This window comes from Marmota marmota, unplaced genomic scaffold, assembly GCF_001458135.2.
Source record: "Marmota marmota marmota unplaced genomic scaffold, marMar, whole genome shotgun sequence".
NCBI lineage: Eukaryota > Metazoa > Chordata > Mammalia > Rodentia > Sciuridae > Marmota > Marmota marmota.
In genome coordinates, this window is record NW_025999932.1 from 27,544,662 (window position 1) to 27,565,801 (window position 21,140).

The window sequence follows — 21,140 nt, forward strand, 5'->3', positions numbered from 1 at the left end:
TTATGGATAGGGGAAGGAATATGGCTTAAAGTTGGAAAAGGGCAAACTGAAGTGGAAGGGAAAGAGTTATGGTTACATAACTCTTGAATATACAGAAACCACTGAATTGTATACTTCAAATATATAAAATTTAAGTAAACAACAGAGCTGTTTCCAAAAAATGGAGAATGAAAACAATGTGATAATTCAGTGTGATGTGAGGGGAAAAGGATAAAGACAAACATAAACTGAAGAGCTGTGTTTAAGGACTACAAATCCACAATCTCTCACAAGTCTTGAAATCTAATAAGTTCTGAAAACTCAGTTTTCTGTTAACTTGGATAGCAGAGAAACCTAACCATACCTGTACTCAGCAACACAACACTCTCAGAACTGACATTAGATTGTGTAGAATCTTTCTTATTTTTAGATTGACTAGTCATGATTTGGTGAAGAAATACTAAGATGTTTGACTATGCCATGCTGCCCCAAACTCCATAGGAGTTCTGTGACTACGTATATGCATTACATTCTCTTCCTAAAACCCAAAAAAAGTCAGAATTCCAAGACATACTAATTATAAAGAACTTGGTATAGAATTATGGACCTATAGTAGTAAAGGTGGAAAAGAAGGAACAAGAGGAAATCACAAAGTCAAAAGGTAATGATGGGGCCTAAAAAGTAAAGTTGAAGGAGGAAGGAAAAGGCAGAGAATTAACCTAGCTAAAAACCAGAAGGAAAAGTCCTAATTTTACCCTCAAAGTTTCCTGGATCTGCAAGAACATTTAATAAACTGAAATCGTGTAGGAATTCACATTAAGAAAAAGCAACACACATTTAACAACAAAAATTAAATAAAATTCAGTAAGGCAAAGCTCCTCAAAAACCTTTAAGTCAATGTTTCTTTTAACAGAAAATAAAAAGTTATGGTCTCTATTTACAAGTAACAAAGATGACGAGCAAAAATGCTAGGAAACAAATTGACCAATGTAAAGGCAAAAAGAAAGAAAAAAGAGAAGGATTCAATAAAAATTCGAGTGCCTTACTTTTCTAATTCTTCAGGATCAAATTTCCACCAAGTTTCAGGTTCATGAAACTCTACTCTGTATCCTTTTCCTATGGCCTACAAAAAGGAAAGGAAGAAAACAAAACCCAGAGAATAGTTCTTAAAGTAAAAAAGAAAGCAGACAGATAAAAATTTCATTTAGACAATTACCTCTAAATTTGTTCAACCAAGAAAAATGCTACTTCATAAAATAATATGGTTTGTAAAAATTTAAGACTACTCAACTGGACAAATTCCAGTTACCATCCTCAGGTCTGGGAGAACCAGTAATACTAGCATATTCCTTCATAAGCAAAACTCCCAATTTCTTAAAAACTAAGCAAACCAACAAACCTCTTCAGAAAATAAAGACAAATATTTTAATAATACGATCAACTTAACTAAAATTTCAGAATACAAAAAATTGAAAATAAAAAAATTAAAATGCTTCTCATATCTCATATTTACCATTTCCACATAAGGTTTCATTTCCCAAGCTTGGGTATTAGTGTTGTCTATTATAACTGGAGATCTTCCCTGATCAATAGCTTGTTTTGCTGAAATAAAAAATAAATTAAAAAAAAAACAGAAATATTAGGTTAAAACACATAAAATTTAAATTCTCATTAAGAAAAAATACCACATCTCTGTATTTAGAATCAAAATTGCACAATTTCTCAAGTCAGTGCCATGAAAAAAACAAGGACTCCACTAGATTACAAAGGAATTAAGTGGGCTAGGGTTATATAGCTCAGTTGGTAGAGTGCTTGCCTTGTAAGCACAAGGCATTGGGTTCAATCCCCAGCACCAAAAAAAAAAAAAAAAAAAAAGGGAATTAAGAGACATAACCACATGCCAAGTGTATTCTCTGAAGTGGATGCTGGTTTTGACAAACTGGCAGTAAAAAACATTTTGAGGGCATTTTGTTAACTTACAGCTAATTAAGTCTTCAGTCCAGAGCTAACTTTCATTTATAGGAAATAAAGAAGGTAAATAAACAAGTTACAATTGATATGGACTGAGTATGAGAACAGGTGAAAATTTACTAAAATAGGAAGATAAAAATTATTCAAACACCAAGTTATAAGGCAGTAGTTGCATGTTATCTTAAATACGTCAAAATATAGGAAGGGCAGGATGATCTACTAAGATGCTGCAAATGTTTATCTACAGGTGGTGAGAATATTTACACTTTATCTGTATTTTCTAATTTTCTACAATGTACCAATAATGCTTCTAAAATAAGAAAGACATACATATTTAAAAAGTTACAGATTTATCATTAATTTCCAATATAACTTTATATACCAAGTGGCTAAATACCATAGTTCAACTGACTTTATGGATTTCTTAGGAATATTATTTTCAAAAGGGAGTTGAGGTAGAATAAAACTTTCCTAAACTGTATCTTCCTACTCCAAAGCCATTACGTAAGAATCATTGTCACAGTAAGCCACTGTCAATGACGTGTATGTAAAAAAAGAACTTCCAATAAAACGTAAAAGGCTAAGGCAAAATGCATGTGGGACTCAGAATTCAGACCAATAAGTTCAACATAATGAAAAATTTAAACAGAAATTTAGGGCAAATGGAATTCTAAAGGTTAGTTAAGGAGTAATGACTATGATGGAATACATACTTGGAAGATATTTCTAAACACCAAAAGAAATTTAGAAGGCCTTATCATCTATAAGTGCTGGCTTGGGGCTAGCACCAAGATGCTATCACCTCCCAATGTTTCATCTCCAATCATAAACTGTTCAAATCTCCCACTTAAAATATCTTATTAATAAGTTTCTTAATATCTAAAGTTAGACTTAAACATACAAGGAGTTATATTCAAGAATAGCTTATAATTTTTGACTTGGGAGTAGAGATTATCCTCTTTCCACAAATAATCATAATCCAACATCACAATCCACTGCATTCCATGAAACTAGAACACCTAAGTAAATGTTTGCTAACCAAAAAACAAGGAGTGTTCTTCAACAAATTAACTACCATACTCTAAGAAAGAAAAATGACACTTTGAAGATATTTTCAATTTGTAAGTGTTCTAAATGTCAATTCTTCTAGTAATGAATAGGAGGATGAAAGATTCTCCCATAATGGTGCCTGGCATCTAACATTATTCAATAAATATTTGTTGAAAAGGGTAATTTTGCCCAAATAATATGCCATGCTTATAACTCAAAATGTCTAACAATTGCTAGACATGATTACCTTGGAAGAGGTAAAAATCACCTTGGAAAAAGCCATATTTGTTACATTGATGATAAAACCAGTAGTTTATTCAGACACCATTATAACATTCAGCAGGTATAACTAGCATAATTCACACAGCATAAAAATTTTAATATTCTATTTTAATTATTGCAAAAAAGAAAAAAAAAAAGTCTCATACAAACCTCCCAGTCCAAATGTACACTGGTTCTGCCCACTATCTTTATTCATTCCATTTTTAGCCTACTTTAGACCAATAATTCCAAACATCTTTGGAACTATAATATCATTATTTGATTTAAAAACAATGACATTAAAAAAATTAAAAGAATTAAATTTTTTTAGATTTTTATGCCACTGTCTGGATTTGGAGAAATCCTAGGAGGTCACAAAGCCAATATATGCTGAGAATCTCTTAAGGGAAATGCTTGGGACCTGAAATATTTCAGATTTCAAGAATTTTTCAGATATTGGAATACTTGCATAGACTTTACAAGATAAGCATCTCCAAACTAAAAATCTAATATCCTAAATGCTCTAATACCTGAAATTTTTTCAATGCTGAAATGATACTCAAAAAAATTTCAGATTTTGGAGCATTATGGATTCAGATTTTTACATTAGGAATGCTCAAATTTATTTGTCAGTCAACATTTAAACATTCCTGTGAAAACATGAACTGTAACAGAGAGAAAACTTTAAACTCAAAATATCTTCACTGAAATTCCTTATTCTAAAAAATCAATAATAAAAAAAAAAAAAAATCACTCATGTTTTTCCTATATATACTATAATTATGGCCCACCCTAGTTGTTAGCTTTAGTTGTAAGGAAGTTCCTCATTACAGAAGAATTCTAGCCCCTAAATATGAAAGGAACAACAGACCTAGAAAATCAACATTTTGCAACTGTTGCCTGATTTAGAAAATAATATAAGGTTGATAGGAAAGTTAATAATGGAGAGAACAGGCTGTCCCTCTGAACTATTTTCATCAATTTTGCCATTAATATAAGAGTAGAACAACCAAACCTGTACTTGTTGAAAAAAAAAAAAAAAAGCTGAACATAACCAAGACTCCAATGTAGAGCTAATTTTCATTTACAGAAAATGCAGGAGAAAGATATGCAAATTAATTGGCTAGCAACAAGTTAAATGGCTACCAAGACAACTACAGGATGTAAAACATTCTACAGGCACTAGAGGTTTAGCTCAGGGGTGGAGTGCTTGCCTAACATGTGTGAGGCACTGGGTTTGATTCTCAGCACCTCATATAAATAAATAAATAATAAAGGTCAACTGACAACTAAAAAAAAAAATTCTATAGGACAAACAACCCGTTTTCTATAATAGCATGAGAGTTAAAGAGAGAAAACTACAAAGATTAATTAAAAGAAACATAAAACCAAGTCTACTGAGGGCCTTGTTTGGATCCTGATTCAAACAAAGCAACTATTAAAATCTTGACAACAAAAATCTGGGTGATAGGTATATGAGATTCATCATACTCTCAACGTTCTGGGTTCAAAATTTCTTATAATAAAAGCTATTTGTTTAATCAATACATTCATCTTTAAAAAATAACTTCTAGTATCTGAAATTTACTTACATAATTCTAGATCTAGATCAATGGTTTTTAATTCTGACTGCACATTAGAATCATCTGAAGAACTTCCAAAAAAAATAAAAAGGAAAAAATACTAATTCCTAAGCCCCAACCCATGTCAACTAAGCCAGAATTGCCGAAGAAGAGGCCCAGTGATAACTGGTTGTTTTAAGAGGTCCCCCCCCCCCCAAGTGATTCCTCCCAAATGTGAAGCCCTGGTTAAGAACCACTGTTCATGATGAAAAGAAATTGATTTGTGTCCTCTAAAAAATTTATTAAGTAGATTTCTTTTTATTTATTTATTTATTTATTTGTTTGTTTGTTTGTTTTTTAGTTGTAGGTGGACACAATACCTTTATTTTATTTTTATGTGATTGAACCCAGTGGCTCAAGGATGCTAGGCTAGTGCTCTTACCTCTAAGCCACAACCCCAGCCCTTTAAGTAGGTTTCTTTTAGAACAATATCAATAAGAAAAACCTTTCCCTCCCCAGTGCTGGGGATCAAACCCTCAAGCAATACTAGGCAAATACTCTACCACTGAGTCATATCCCTAGCCTGAGAAATACTTTTAATATTCATAGGTATTTTAGTAAAATTTAGAAAACATTAGCACTATTCTCAGGAAAATAACTTTTAAAATATACATCAACAGTATCAGAGTTCTAAAAATTCATTCATAAAACCAAAAATAAAGCCTATCAAAATATCCCATATCTCTATTATTTTGCCAGCTTATATTAGAGTACACTAACTACAGTTGACAAAATGTTTTATGTAAATTCTCTGCTTTTCACAACAACCTTCATCAGGTAGACAAGTATAGTTATCATCAAGAGTTGAGAAGAAAAAACTGGGTCTCCAGCTATTAAAAATGGTTGCCAAAGTCACTTAGCAGGTAAAGTCTAAGTCAAAATAAAACTTAGGTCTTCTGACTCCCTAGTCAAATATTCTATCCCAGGAGACTTGGCCCAAAACAAACCTCTGTTCTGGTTCCAGTCATGGGCATCACCAAGTTGATTAACATTATACCTGTACCCATCTTGATGGTGAAAATAGTCATCAGTGCTGAATACAATGCCATCACGACTCTGACCAAGCAGAATTCTGTTAACAAAAGAAATCATAAAGGTGCCATTTATAAAATCTATAACCACCAAAAGAAACCACACAGGAAAGATTTTTTTTTTTTAAATCTTTAACCATATTTCAAACAGAACAGCACAGGAGCTGAACAACCTCAATGAACTTTCCAATTTTAAGCATCATGCTTAAATCTACACAATTACAGTCAATTTCAAAAACTTTTAAAATCAGCATTTGTATTGCAACCTTTAAAAAACACTGTTCATGCAATACCAAAACAATATCAATTATTATTCATGTTTTAACTTCAGTATACTTGTATAAGATATCCCAAACTGCCTCAATTTAGTACAACCTAAAAAGGTTGTAGGATTAAGCCAGTAATTTATCTGGGAAAAGCTGTATTAGACCAAAGAAAGCTCTGATAAACTCATTTCCATGAAACACAAAGATAATATGACCCAGAAGTGAGAGTTAGAAAATAGCCTGAGATGAAGAATTGTAAAACAACCTATGAACCCACTGAGTACAATCTTTAATGATTAAAGTATAAACTTCAATGAAATTGATCATTAAACACTAAATATAAAATAAATTCTCAGATCAGGTCAATGATAATAAGCTTTGTTTTGAAAATGATACCACCTTAAATTTTCAAGCACATTGAGATTAACACAAATTAAGAGTTTCAGAGAATTTTATAACCAATGACTCAACAAAGACTGGGAGGGTGCTAAGGAAAACCACAGAAAGATTACAAACTGAATCCAATAATAATAATAAGTATTTTGCTGTTTGTACTCCTTTTCCTAGTTCATTCTATAATTGTGAAGGAGTTGGGGGGGAAGCAGATGGTGGAAGGGCTGAGAGTAAAAAGAATATTATTCTGGGATGATTAAAAAAATGTACTTCCTACTAACAAGTAGTAGGAAGGATTCAACTATTAAGATGACAAATGTCATCTCTCTTTCCCACAGCTCATAATAAAACATACAAATTTTATAATAAAAATAAATCATTTGTATCAAAATAAAAAGACTTTAAATGTGTATTTCCACTTACAGAATCAAAGTTCAAATTACTTCAAATAACTAAATGAAAGTTAATTGTTTGGGTTGTTTGCTTTTTTAGAGGACTTAAATTGTTGGGTTTTTTTTGTTTTTTTTAATAGCCACGATTTTCCCAGAATATTTCTTAACATATTTGGCATATACTGCTTATACAGCTAGTCTAGAGTATAAAAATGTCATAATATTAGCATTCTAACCAGAGCTTAATCACCTAAAAAAGAGATTTTTACTACTTTATTATCAGATGATTTTTACAATACTAATAATACATGACTATATTATTTTTATATCCAAGAAATGATTTTATTTATTTTTGTACCAGGGATTGAACTCAGAGGCACTTAACTACTGAGACACATCCCAAGTCTATTTTTTGTATTTTATTTAGAGACAGGGTCTCCCTGAATCCCTTAGGGCCTCACTAAATTGCTAAGGCTGACTTTGAACTCACAATCCTCCCGTCTCAGCCTCCCAAACCACTGTGCCACTGCGCCCAGCTCCAAGAAATGATTTAAATTCTCCAAATTTAAAACAATAATAAAAAAAGGTAGGGGAATATAGTAAATTAATTTTTCCATTAAATCAGGTCGACATTAAACATGAACAAACCTCTACAAAGACCATCTTCTTAAATACAAATCATAATTACAGTAAGTTGAACTTGGAGACTTTTTCCTCCGGATAGCACAGATTATGCATTTATCTCAAACTATGAAGATTTTGAAAACTTCAAAAAATACCAATATGAACCTAGAACTATCTGATGTCATCTAACCTCCCCCAAATTTTTAAGAACATGAATATTTTCAAAATTCTTATCATCAGGCTGTGTTGGAATTCTCTCAAAGTTCAGCTGAAGTACTAAAATTGATTCTCAAAATGTTAAAATTTGGAACTTTAAATAAGACAAATAATCAGATCAAAGCCCAGGGGCCATTTGATTTTCAAAACAACAGCTATCCTTTTGTAAATCTATTATGTGCCAAATATCTATGATCTCATTTAATCCTCAAAAACCTGCCAATTTGATATTAAACAAATATTAATTCAGAAAAGAATGACTTCAGACATTAGGTCACCAGGGTTACATGGATAGTAGTGAGAAAACCAAAATAAGATTCCCTGTCCCCCAAACCAATGGCCTACAAGCATCCTTGCCTCCTGATATTCAAACCTTGTTAAATCCTTCCCTGGAGGAGTGGCTAGATTTAGTTACTATCTCCTAAAGAACAGAATATGGCACAAGTGATTAGATGTCACTTCCAAGATCACCAAACAAACAACAACAACAACAAAATACTTCATCTTAAAACTGCAGCATATGCGCTTGTCTTCTCACTTGGAAAGAAACCAACTGTCACATGAACTGAGAGAGGTCTCAAAAGCAGGCTCCACCAAGTAATTGAGGTCCACAATCCAAGATAGTTCACAAGGAACTGAGTCCTGTCAACAATTTTGTGAGAGCTCTTTGAATCAGATGGTCCCTTTATTACAGTATTTTGTTAGAGACCTTGAACCAAAGGCACCCAGCTAACCATCCCTAGACTCCAGACCTACGGAAACTGTGACACAATAAAAGTTTATTGCATGGTCATGAATAACGCACTCTGTGCTTGTTACTTGCTTAAGTAAGAACAGGTGAACCCTGTTCTCCCACCAAAAGACCTACCTACAAGCGTTCATTTTCATAGTTTTTAAAAAAATTCCTAACTACACATTAATTTTTAACATATTCATGTGCATTTAAAATTGGAATTTCTTAAAAAACATTAAGTAAAACTGACACTTCATGAACCCTTTACCTCCCTATCTACTGAACAGCTAGCTGTGCATATCCACTAGTCCAAGACCACTTTACCCCAGCATTTCATTCCCTAAGTACTCCTCGAATTAAGAATAAAAAGACTACGTGAGGAAAGATATATTTCCTTTGGAATTAAACTGAGATCTACATCTTCCAAAAGAATGGTGACAAAAAAAAAAAAAATCTTTTCCATCTCTCTTTATACCAATTAGTTCCTATGGCTGCTGTTAACAAAGTACCACAAACGTGGTGGCTTAAGACAATAGGCATCTGGCAGGAGGATGGTGCATTCCTGTAATCAATCCCAAATGCCTACAACCCTAGCTACTTGGGAGGATCCCAAAATCAAGGCCAGCCTGGGCAATTTTGTAAGACCCTGTGTCAAAATTAAAAGGGCTGAACTGTAGCTCAGAGGTAGAGTACTTGTCTAGTAGACCTTGAATTCAATCTTCAGTACCACAAAATTAACAAACAAAAAACTCCAGAAATGTATTAATTTATAGTTCTGAAGGTCAGTAGCTGAAAATCACTTTCACTGGGCTAAATAAACAAGGTGTCGTCAGGTCTATATTCCTTCTGAAGGCTCAAAGAGAATGTTTTTCTAGCGTCTAAAAGTTAACACACCTTGGTGTGTGTATCCTTCTGCTGTAAGTACAAAGCCAGCAATGGATCATCTTCTCTCTTGATTTCTGTCCTTAAAATAATCTGATTGACTCCAATCCTCCTGTCTTCCCAATGTTAAGAACCCTTGTGATTATGTTGGGCCCAGCCCAATAACCCGGGATAACTACCTCATTGCAAAACCTTTTTAATCGCATCTGCAAAGTCCCTCAGTAATGTATGCACAGATTTCAGAGACTGGACATGGGCATCTTTGGAAACGTATCACAGTAAACACCCATAACAGGTTTCAAAAAACAGACAACAAAACCTGTTCTCTTAAATCTTCTCATTTTTCCCTTCTTGGATGGTAAAAAAGAGCCCACTGTTTTACTTCTGTCCAAACTCAGATTATTTAAAAAAAAAAAAAATTCAATTTCTTCCAACTTTTTTTTGACTTTTATTCATTTATCTATCTAGAAGTTATTTTGTGAATGATATAAAGACAGCTTTTAAGTATTGTATCCCAAACTGATAGTGAAATATCCAATTATTATTTATGGAACATTTTTCCCTACTGTTGTAAAATGCCATATTTCAACATATACTCCCTTCTCTATATGTAGGTTTCTGGATTCTCTAATCTTCTGTCTATTCTTTTTGCCAGTTTTTGCAATTTTAATTAATTATAGTTTTAAAAATATATTTTGAGGGGCTGGGGATGTGGCTCAAGCAGTAGCACGCTTGCCTGGCATGCGTGCAGCCCGGGTTCGATCCTCAGCACCACATAAAAACAAAGATGTTGTGTCCGCCGAAAACTAAAAAAAATAAATATTAAAAAAATATTTTGATAGATGATAGAATCTCTCATCATTTTTTTCAAACTGCCCTTGTAACATTTACATACCAAAGGAACTTTAGAATGGCTTATCAAAATTAATACAATATTCTTTTGAGACTTTGAAAGTTTCACTGGATTTATAAATCAATTAGGGGATACTTTACATCTCTACTTTAATGGGTTGTTCCACTTTATTGTGTTGTCTTAAAGATAAACATGCTATGACCAAAACTATTTTACAGTAGGTCCTCCAAATCCACAGTTGTAGATTTAACTAGTCAGGGGAGAAAGTATATTTTAAACCTGTTAGGTTTCTGTACTGGGGATGTAGCTCAGTGGAACAGCACTTTCTTATCATGTGGAAAGCCCTACACATACACACACCCCAGCAAAAAAGTTACATTGTAGCTGATATACACTATCTGGTTAGGCCTAAGATAGGTGTATCTGTATTGCTCCAGTTCCCACTTTTTTTTTTCCTTGTCATTATTCCCTAAAGGATATAAGGACTTACATAGCATTTACATTGTATTATCTATTACAAGTCATCTGGAGATGATTTAAAGTATGCTTATGTAAATAAGTTATATACAAACACTACATTGTTTTACACAAGGGGATTAAGCATCCAAGGAATTTAGAATTTGCATGAGATACTAGCTAGAACCAATCTCCTACACATACCAAGGGACAACTGTATACCTCTGAATATCTCTCTCAGAATCATCAGTAAAGATAAGGTGTCTTGAGCACTTACATTGATGGAAGTGTGTTTTGTGAAAGAATAGGGAGCTTTAGGATTTTTTTGAACTTCTGAAGTTCTAGTTCTAACACAAGACAATATGAACTGAGAAAAACATACTGAGCCATTCTGTATCCTCATCTATAAAATGAGAAACTAATATCTACCTCTTTTAAAGAGAGTACTTCTGCTCTATAGGCACTCAACAGGTATTACAGTCATGGCTGGCTCTCTGCATGCAATCTAAAATATATTCAATATGATTATAATTTGCCTTAACATACTTTAGCTCAGACAGTGTGAGATCATTTTGATGATTTAAACTCCATCCTAATCACAGGTAAAGAAATCATATCCTGGGTGGTCTTGCTAACTAAGCACAGAAACAACAAAAAGGGGCTCTAAGAAGTTACTCCAAGTGCTTATCTCTGATCAACTCCAGACATTAATAATGAAATGAATGGCTTTGTTTTGGGGTTCTTTTGGGGGGGGGGTCCTGGAGATTGAACTCAGGGGCACTCAGTCACTGAGCTGTATCCCCAGCTGTATTTTGTGTTTGTTTGTTTAGAATCAGGGTCTCACTGAGTTGTTAGTGCCTCACTTTTGCTGAGGCTGACTTTGAACTGGTGAACCTGCTTCAGCTCCCGAGACACTGGGATTACAGGTGTGCATCACCACTCCCAACCTAATGGCTTATTTTTGAAAGTATTCTCTCACTGGTAAAATTCGTAGAGTACAGGATGAAGACTAGCTAAAATACTATAAATTCCCCTGTGCTTCCTCTTTGCATGAATAGTGGATAAGAATCTAGTAAAGTATGTAGTCCATTTCGCTGGGAACAACTCCCAAAATTTGATCTCTAAAAGGTTCTATGACCAACCACTGTATCAAAGGATTCTGTCTGCCTGATACCAACTACAATGGTTAAAAAAAATTCTACCCCTAAAATAATGTTTAATTCTGCCTCAAATGAACCTTGCCAGGTTGCCAAAAAGGACAAAGAGCTGGGACTTTATCATACCCACAAAGTATGTACTTGTGTTCAAATTTAGAATTTAGTCTAAGATTTGTTTTCATTAAAACCTGATAGGAAAGCTATGGGGAAACAACTAATCTCATCCACTTAAAACCAAAATGGTTTATGTCAATTATCAATGAATAATGCTATCTTGAAATGCTGTGTGTCAAATGCAAATACTACATAAACTCAGAAGAATTACTAAGAACTGAGATGATAAAGCAAGGCCTCCAAAAGTGAAGGCATTTTAGAGAACTTTTATGCAGAATCCTGAGAACAAAAGATGATCAAACCTATAAGACCTATAGGGGAAAACAGGTACAAGCCCAACTACAGAAAAAGATGAAGATAGAGAAGTGGGTAAGGGCTAACTTAAGGAAGGGGACTTGAACACCACTGCAAAAGAATTTGAGCTTTATCCAACAGCCTATACTCACTACCACATATCAAAACTGCTGTCTTTTCATTTAGTATTCCAAATCAGCTTGAATCTGATCTCCCAATTTACACTTTTCTTTCTTCAAAGCTTTTTTTGAAAGGTAATTCCTACATAAAGCCATTCCTTACCAGAAAACATGTTTTTATATCCAATCCCAAACCAACATTACTTATTTCAAAAGCACTGACCTAAAGAAGTGCTCCTGCCTTTTTAACCAAGTCCTTGAATTTGGAAGCCAAGTATAGGAGTACATATATATATGCAACAGACATTAAAATGAAGGTGTAGAGAAAAACCAACACTATTATTTAACTCCTCATTTGTTCTTTTTTTTTTTTTTAACTTTTCCTAAATTAGGCTGAAATGTCTTCTTTTAGCTTATGCTCCTAAGAACTGAAAATACAACCTATCTCACAAGTTTTTTACATTATGAAAATACTCTGTAAATTGTAAATCCTGACACAAATGGTACTTATTGGTATTGAACTTCCACTCTTAAATCATACATCTATCCCTTAAATAAATATACAGAAATAGTAATAATTTCTATCATCTCCTACACAATTAGGTTTCCTTGAAGTTCTATTGAATTACCACTACTTTATTCACATGCAGTTTCAGCAAATTCCAATATGTTGCCCTAAACCTAACTTTTCTTTCTTATAGTTCTTTTGTACTCACACCTAGCTAAGTGGTCCTAACTAGCAGACCCCTTCATCCAATTTACAAATTTCAGCTATTTTCTCTGATATGACACCCTAAATCTAGAAAACAGTCATGTTTATGAAATAACTTCTCTCTTAATTTCTTTCTCAAAAATTTAAATTTCATTTTCTCTACAAAATTCTCCCTACTAAGGTAAAAGGAACCAAAATGCAAAGTCCAAAGTTTAAATTCAAAGATCACTGCTTATAATCTAGAGTCAAATATCTATATTATAAATTGAATCTTTCTCTATTTTTTCTGAAGAAACTTAAGATTGTTTAGATCTTCTTATAAGTAAATATAAAATATAGGCAAAACAATTCCGTAGACATTTTTTATCCTCACCCAAAGATATCAAATAAATTTTATTTTTGTCTTTGGCATGAATCCTATATAAACTGCAAAAAAATTGAATTGCTTTCTTTGAGCTATTTTTTACAACTGTACATTCAACTGCATCAATGTTCTGTTTAAAATGTAAATAAAAGCTGAGATAGTAGCACATGTCACTTGGAAGGCTGAGGTAGGAGAATCATAAGTTTGATGCCAGCCTCAGTGACTTAGCAAAGCCCTCAGTAATTTAGAAAGCCCTTGGCTCAAAATAAAAAATAAAAAGAGCTGGATATGTAGCTCAGTGGTAAAGAGCCCCTGGGTTCAGTCCTCAGTACTAAAGATAAATAAATAAATACAACTAAATAAAATCAGGAATTTGAAATGCATTGTAATAAAAAAAAAAATTGCTCTTACTCCATTAATTCAGATAATTCTCACTTCAAATTCCTTGAATTAAAAACAAAACAAAACAAACCCAAAAGGGTTTGTTTACTCTTCCAGTCAGTGGTATGAACATGACACAGAAAGCTGAACTCACTAAAAATGCCTTTCCTTGGATTATCTCATTTGTTTCTCAAAATAAATCCAGAAAAAAAAAAAAAGTTAAATGACACTCATTCCATAAACAGACAGTAAAACTCACCCAATGTCACAAATGAAATAACTGAATCAAAGCCCAAATCTGAGTCCAACTTTTCAATAGCTGACTTAAAAAGGGAAGGTCAGCAAAGTTCTCAAGTAGCATTTGCTTTCATTACTGTCATAATTATACATGGTGCATCTATTTTTAAAGCCCTCAGCAGAATATAAATAAATATGCCAAATTTTCCTTCCCCTATCCATAAATTTTCAGATTCCACTTTCAAGTATATCAAAAGATTTTCTAGTAGTAGAAACATGAAAGCATTTATCACTGGTTACAAATCATTTATGGTTTTTAAATAATGAATCACACCAAGTACTCACTTGGTATCCTTTACTTACCGAGACAACGTTGTTTTCCCAGAACCAGGCAGACCCCTTAAAAGAATCAGTAACTTCTGCAATTTATTTAACTTTTCCTCTTGAAATTGCTGGTTCACAAACCTGTCCATTCCACTATGTTTGTCCATAGAAGGATCTTTCCAGCATCCTTCTCTGATTTCACAGAAACTGTTACTCACATATCCATCTTGCACACTGCAGCCATTTCCAGAGTGAACACTACTGTTATTCTCACTACAGTCAGTATACTCATTGTTCTGATCAAAAGTCAAACAACTCCAGTTAACATGACAATTATGTACATCATACCCATTTTGCATATGAGAGTCATCTTGGGCATGGAAAACATTTGGTGGTAGATTTGGAGGAGCATTGAACTGTTGAATATTTAAGTGATAGTTAAAACTGGGAAGAGGAGGACCATGGGGTACTATAAAAGGATGTGTTGATTGCCATTCAGGCCTGAAGGAAGCAAATGAAATATCACAAAATGCAGGAATTACTTGTCCATCAAAGGTATATTTGCCTGCCTCATTCCCCAAGTACTGCTGATAACCACAAGGCAACTCAAGAGCATTCTTAAGATCTTTATTTTCTTCATCAGATTTTAAGACATCATTTTTATGGCCCTGGTAATACTGAATAAGTTGTTCCTGAGAAGGTTCAACTTCCTTACAACTGACTTCCAAATCATCTTTTTCATTTTCAAGTTCTTCAATTTCTTTGTAAAATTGGGTTAGTTCTATGTCAATCTCTGATTTTTTGGAGTTAAACTTCTGTTTCTCCTCTAGTCTTCCCTTGTCATTTACACCACTCAGAGTATCTGCCTTATTCCTCTTTTCACTACATTTCCTTTTCTCAGGGGGTTTGTAAATGGGTCCTATAAATGCCTTACTTGTGCTATATATCTCATCATCTCTGGATACTAATGAAGGGTTTCCATCCTGTAAAACTTGCGAACCAATGGATTCAATAACATCTAGTCTATCGCACACAGGTTTCAACAACTCTGTACTTTGAGTTTTGTCCTCCTGAGGATAACTATGTCCTCTGGCATCAATGATAGCTGCAGTATCCTGATTGTTTCCAGTTTTCTCTTGGATTCTGTGAAAAGAAGCACTACCATGATCAGGGAAAACATAATCCTCCGCAGTTGACTTCAGTTTTTTATAGCATGGCTCATTTGTTAATTCTTCTCCAGGTCCCAAGAATTTAGCTTCAATTTCACCATAAGGCATCTGAGGAGTAAACATATTACACACTTAATAGCTACTATTTTAAAACTCTTAAGTTTCTTCATAAACGAAGAATTAAAGATATTTAAATTTGTGATAAAAGTATTTAAAGGTATCATCTTCCCAAAATATTAATCAATCAATCAATTGTCCAAGGAACTGAGCAGACACTTCTCAGAAGATGGCATACATCAACAAATACATGAAAAAAATGTTCAACAGTCTCTCGCAATTAGAGAAATACAAACCAAAAGTACTCTAGATTTCATCTCACTCCAGTCAGAATAGCAGCGATCAAGAATACAAGCAACAATAAGTGTTGGTGAGGATATGGGGAAAAAGGCACACTCATACATTGCTGGTGGGACTGCAAAATGATGCAGCCAATATGGAAAGCAGTATGGATATTCCTCAGAAAACTTGGGATAGAACCACCATTTGACCCAGCTATCCCTCTCCTTGGTCTATATACCCAAAGGACTTAAAAAACAGCATACTACAGGGACATAGCCACATCAATGTTTGCAGTAGCACAATTCACAATAGCTAAACCAGGGAACCAACCTAGATGCCCTTCAGTAGATGAATGGATAAAGAAAATGTGGTATATATATATACAATGGAATATTATTCAGCATTAAAAGAGAATAAAATCATAGCATTTGCATGTAAATGGATGGAGTTAGAGAATATAATGCTAAGTGAAGTTAACCCATCCCAAAAAAACAAATGCTGAATGTTTTCTCTGATTTAAAGATGCTGATTCATAATGGGTTTGGGGATGGGAGGTATGGGAGGATTAGATGAACTCTTAGGGCAAAGGGGAGGGAGGGGAAGGAGGGACATGGGAGCAGGAAAAACAGTGGAATGAGATGGGCATCATTACCCTAAGCACATATATGAAGACACACGCAGAAAAAAATTAGTCAAGTTATAATTTCACAACCACTTATTTAATGTTATAATAATTTATGGAAGGGTGTCTCATTAAAGGTAAGTACTTTTTTTTAATATAACCTATCTTTAAATTATCCATTTATGAATTCAGTGAGCTTAACAATTTAGATTTGGAAAAGCAGAATCAATAAAATACCTTTATGACATACATATACAAGAGTAAAGAGAATAAAACTACATGCCTATAATCCCAGCAGCTCTGGAGGCTGAGGCAGGAGGAATTTTAATTCAAAGCTAGCCTCAGCAAAAAGGGAGGCAAAGCAACTCAGTGAGACCCTGTCTCTAGATAAAATACAAAATAGGCTGGGGATGTGCCTCATCAGCTCCAGTTACCAAAACAACTGCCAAAAACCGACATTTATATCCTGTTTAAAAGCATTATGCCTTTTGGTTATATGGCTCCAGCTTCCAAACCTCAATCACATCTCTTTAGCAACCAAACTTAAGATTGTTTCTGTGGGCCCTTTTCCTGTGGGTAGTGTGAAAATTTTCCCTGATAGGTGTAGGGTGGTAACTGAAAGACGGGGAAAAAAGGATAACTTCAGTTGCATTGCTCTGATGGTGATGCAAACATATTATACTTAGAGAAGAAATCTGATAACTCCCCCAAATTCAAATGGTCTCGTTTCCAGTTAGTTGGTCTACCTCAAAAATAAACTTTGCTTTTTTTGAAATTTATGAGGAACCCCAAAGTCTGCTTTGCTCCGTACATCTCTGGTGTTCCTCAGTAAAGAGAGAAAGAAGTAAAAGGCAAAAAGTTGAACGAGAGACTAAAGCAGGCAGGCCACTGAGGCTCAGGAAAGCTACAAAACCAGGACAACCCAAGCCTCCCGGAAACAGTCCCCGTCCCCGCCCTCGATCCGGAGCCACCTCTCAGCTTCCCCTCCTCATTAAAAACGTCAGAAGAGTCTCGAGGAAGAATAAGAGGGTCGCGTGAAGAGTGTGACCCATTCACAACCTAGGCCGCGGTCCCACGGCCTCCTGACCTCCAAAGAGAGCTGCCGGGCCCAAAGTGCGTCGCCCAGTTCCTCTGCTCCAACGGAGACAAGTTCGGGTCGTGTCTAGGGATTTTGAAGGCTTCTGGGGCTCCAGTTCACTCCAGACTCCTACCTTAACAGTTAACCTAAGGGTTCCGGCCAAGTCAGCGACAACCCCAGTCGCTAAGGGCAAAAGCAACAAACCCAAAACGCCACCAATCCAACCTCATCTAAAATGGGGTGTCTACGTACCTTATTTTACAGCTCTGAATGGACCTTTACCTGCCCCCCCACCAAAAAAAACAAAAGCATCTCCCACAGAGACACGAACCTTTATAAAGGTGAAAGAAACGCCGGGGACACGGCCACAAAGCAGAAAGCTGAAGAGAATAAACGCTCCGCCGTCAGGATAAGGGTAACGAGCCGCACCTCCGTACGCAAGATGGCGGCCACCGCACGGATTCCCGGGCAGGAACTACAGATCCTCGCCAGGCACTGTGGGAATTGAAGTCCGGTATTCCCACAGATGCTGTGAACCTCACAGCATGGAGACTCGGTCTCCCAGAATCCACCGCGTGACATGCGCACTTGGTGGTTAACAAACGTAGACCGGAAGGAGTTCCTATATCTGGCGCTGGGAAGTTATTTGAAAACATCAACTTTAGTTAAAAAAAAGAAAAGAAAGAAAGAAAGCAGTTACGCCCTCTGGCTTTCATCTCTAAAGGGAAAGAGAAGAAGGAGTGCCCGGAGCCGGTTAATAAACGCACAAGTTCCTCTGCGGCAGTCGGCTTTTCAAAGAGGACGAAATGTTTCGTATTGCAGAGTTGAGTTGCCCTCGTTTTTAGGAAAGACCAACAAGGCAAAATTTTAAGCTCATGCTCTTCTGGCGAAGGAGATAATCCCTGCAGTGTAGGAAATCAAAACGTAAAAACACGAGAAAAATCATTTAGTGTCTTTAGTTTGGGAAAATAAAGACCACTTACTAAATTTTCCCATTAAAAGAGTCAATATGTGAAAAATTCTTAGAATAGCGAACTTCTGGTAATAATAAGTGCTATACAAGTGTTTGTCAGTTCTTCAGCCTTATTTTTAATTTAACAATCTTCAATTGAGGAACCCTTTTCTCTTCAGCCCACCTCCCACTCCCACTAGACTGCCCTTCAATCCCTACTTCCCGTTATTTGGGGACCCTACAAGGCTCTAACTAATTTTTTCATATTGAAATAATTTTTTCTGGGTTCCCAAAACGATAATATTGCATTTGGTGGTTTAACATCTTTGTGACCAAGACGACTCACCAAAGCTATCTATCCCTTTGCAAAGAAACTTTCTCAAACACAAATTCCCACTAAAAGTTTTTCTTATGATTAGATACAAATTATGCATCTTCCTTTGAAACAACCACGTGAGACTATGGCCTTCTCAGTATTACAGAGTCAAAGAATGTCTATCCATTATAAGGTGATACTAACCTTTTTTACCCCACCAATGTATTGTCAAGTTCCTCCAACTTAATATTTTCCCCTTGCAACAAATAAACAATCTGTAAGGTAATACTTACAGTTTAAGATTAAGGTAAGACCAAACAAATATCCAACTTCTAATCAAGCTTTGCCTTATGGTTTAGATTCCTATGAGTGTGTCTGCTGCCAATCTCATCATGATGGTTACAAGATGTTTTCTTTTCCCAACTTATTCAAGCCCTCCATATTCATCAACTCAGGTGCTGCTACAATGATGAAACTTGTGTGTTAGTTAGTTGTTTATGACTCTAACCAAAATACCTGACAATAACAACTTAAAGGAGGAACCATTTATTTGGGCTCAGTTTCAGTCTTTGATGGGTTGACTTCATTGCTTTGGGCCTGAGGTGACCCAGAAAATCATAATGGAAGATTATGGCAAAGGAATCAGCCAATGACATCCAGGAAGAGGCAGGAGGGAGTGAAGAAGAGAGTGATGGGGACAGGGGCAGACCAGGAATAAGATATAATCCCAAAGGGGATGCCCCAAGTGACCTTCCTCCAACCATGTCCCACGCGCCTAAATTTTCACATCTCCCAGTAGCTCATTCAAATTATAATCCATCAAATGGATTAATTCACTGATGTGGCCATTCTTGCCTCATTCCTAACCTTAGAGAAAATAGTTTTTAGTGTTTCTTCGTTAGCTAAAATCTGAATTTATGATTGAGGTATATATTTATTTTATAATGTTAGAAAGCATAAACCCATTCATATTAATTATTATCTAATACTGAGCCATCTTTTTCCTGCTTTGCATAAAAATTACTTATTCATATATTCTTAATTAGAACTGTAGATCATTCACAATATTTAGGATTTTTGTATTAATATTTGTATATGATATTGGTCTATAATTACCACTTTTATATCATATCTTAATCAGGTTCAGATGTCAATGTTGTTCTTGCTTTGGTAAACTCTCTCAATACTATCTGGGTCTTGTACTTAAATGGAATGATTTCCTTGACATTTTCTTTTTTTTCCCCGCTATGGAAACCGGTAATCTAATCTTTCTGTCTTTATATGCTCAACTTTAGGAAACTATTTTTCCTGTTAAATTATTTCATCTAAGTTTTCAAAGTTATGTATATATGAAAGCATAATATAATCTCTTATGATGTATATTAAAATAATTTCTTCACTATCAATAGCTTTTTTTTTTTTTTGGTACCAGGATTGAACTCAGGGGCACTCTACCATTAAGCTACATCTCCAGCCATATTTTGTATTTTATTTAAAGAGGCTCTCATTGAGTTGCTTGGCACCACCTTTTTGCTGAGACTGACTTTGAACTCATGATCCTCCTGCCTCACCCTCCAAAGCCATTGGAATTGCAGGCATGCACCACCTTGCCTGGTATCATTTCTTATGTATTTATGTTCTTTCCCTCTTTATCTTGATTTACTTGCTAGAGATTTATCTATTTTATTGATCATTTTCAAAGAACCCAGACTTCAGTTTATTAATTCTATGTCTAATTTTCTTTTACTCAATTTCTGCTTTCATTTTTATTATTTTCAACTTCAACCTTTCATTTAGTTAACATTGCAGTACTTTTTAATAGCTTTTTGAATTGGAGAGGTAATTCATTTTTTTTTAAATTTTTAAACTATATTGATGCAGCATTTAAGGCTATGAATTATCTTCTTTTTTTTTTAAAGAGAGAGAGAGAGAGAGAGAGAATTTTAATATTTATTTTTCAGTTTTCGGCGGACACAACATCTTTGTTTGTATGTGGTACTGAGGATCGAACCCGGACAGCACGCATGCCAGGCGAGCGCGCTACCACTTGAGCCACATCCCCAGCCCATGAATTATCTTCTGATGATTACTTTAAATGATCAAATATATTTCAATGTGTAATGTTTCATGATGATTACTTTTTACTAATCTGTAGTTTCTCTTGCATTTCCTCTTTAGGCAGTTTCTATTTATTTATTTTTAATTGTAGATGGACATGATACCTTTATTTAGT

At 34.8% G+C, this 21,140-nt stretch overlaps 1 protein-coding gene across 15 annotated transcripts in view; it reads right to left on the minus strand.

Moving 5' to 3' along the window:
* LOC107140979 (NEDD4 binding protein 2 like 2) overlaps positions 1 to 18,124 on the minus strand; it is a 110,842-nt gene extending 92,718 nt beyond the window's left edge. For 13 of the 15 annotated variants that reach the window (XM_048800807.1, XM_048800806.1, XM_048800802.1 and 10 more), the window contains exons 1-5: positions 17,971 to 18,124; positions 14,471 to 15,708; positions 5,831 to 5,955; positions 1,493 to 1,581; positions 1,026 to 1,102 (exon numbers count right to left, since the gene is read on the minus strand). In XM_048800807.1, coding sequence (XP_048656764.1) covers positions 1,026 to 1,102; positions 1,493 to 1,581; positions 5,831 to 5,955; positions 14,471 to 15,708 — 1,529 coding nt within the window. In that variant the 5' untranslated portion in view covers positions 17,971 to 18,124. The remainder of the gene's footprint in view (positions 1 to 1,025; positions 1,103 to 1,492; positions 1,582 to 5,830; positions 5,956 to 14,470; positions 15,709 to 17,970) is intronic. The other 2 variants (XM_015484199.2, XM_048800813.1) reach the window with 2 other exon arrangements.
* Between the last annotated feature and the right edge of the window lie 3,016 nt (positions 18,125 to 21,140).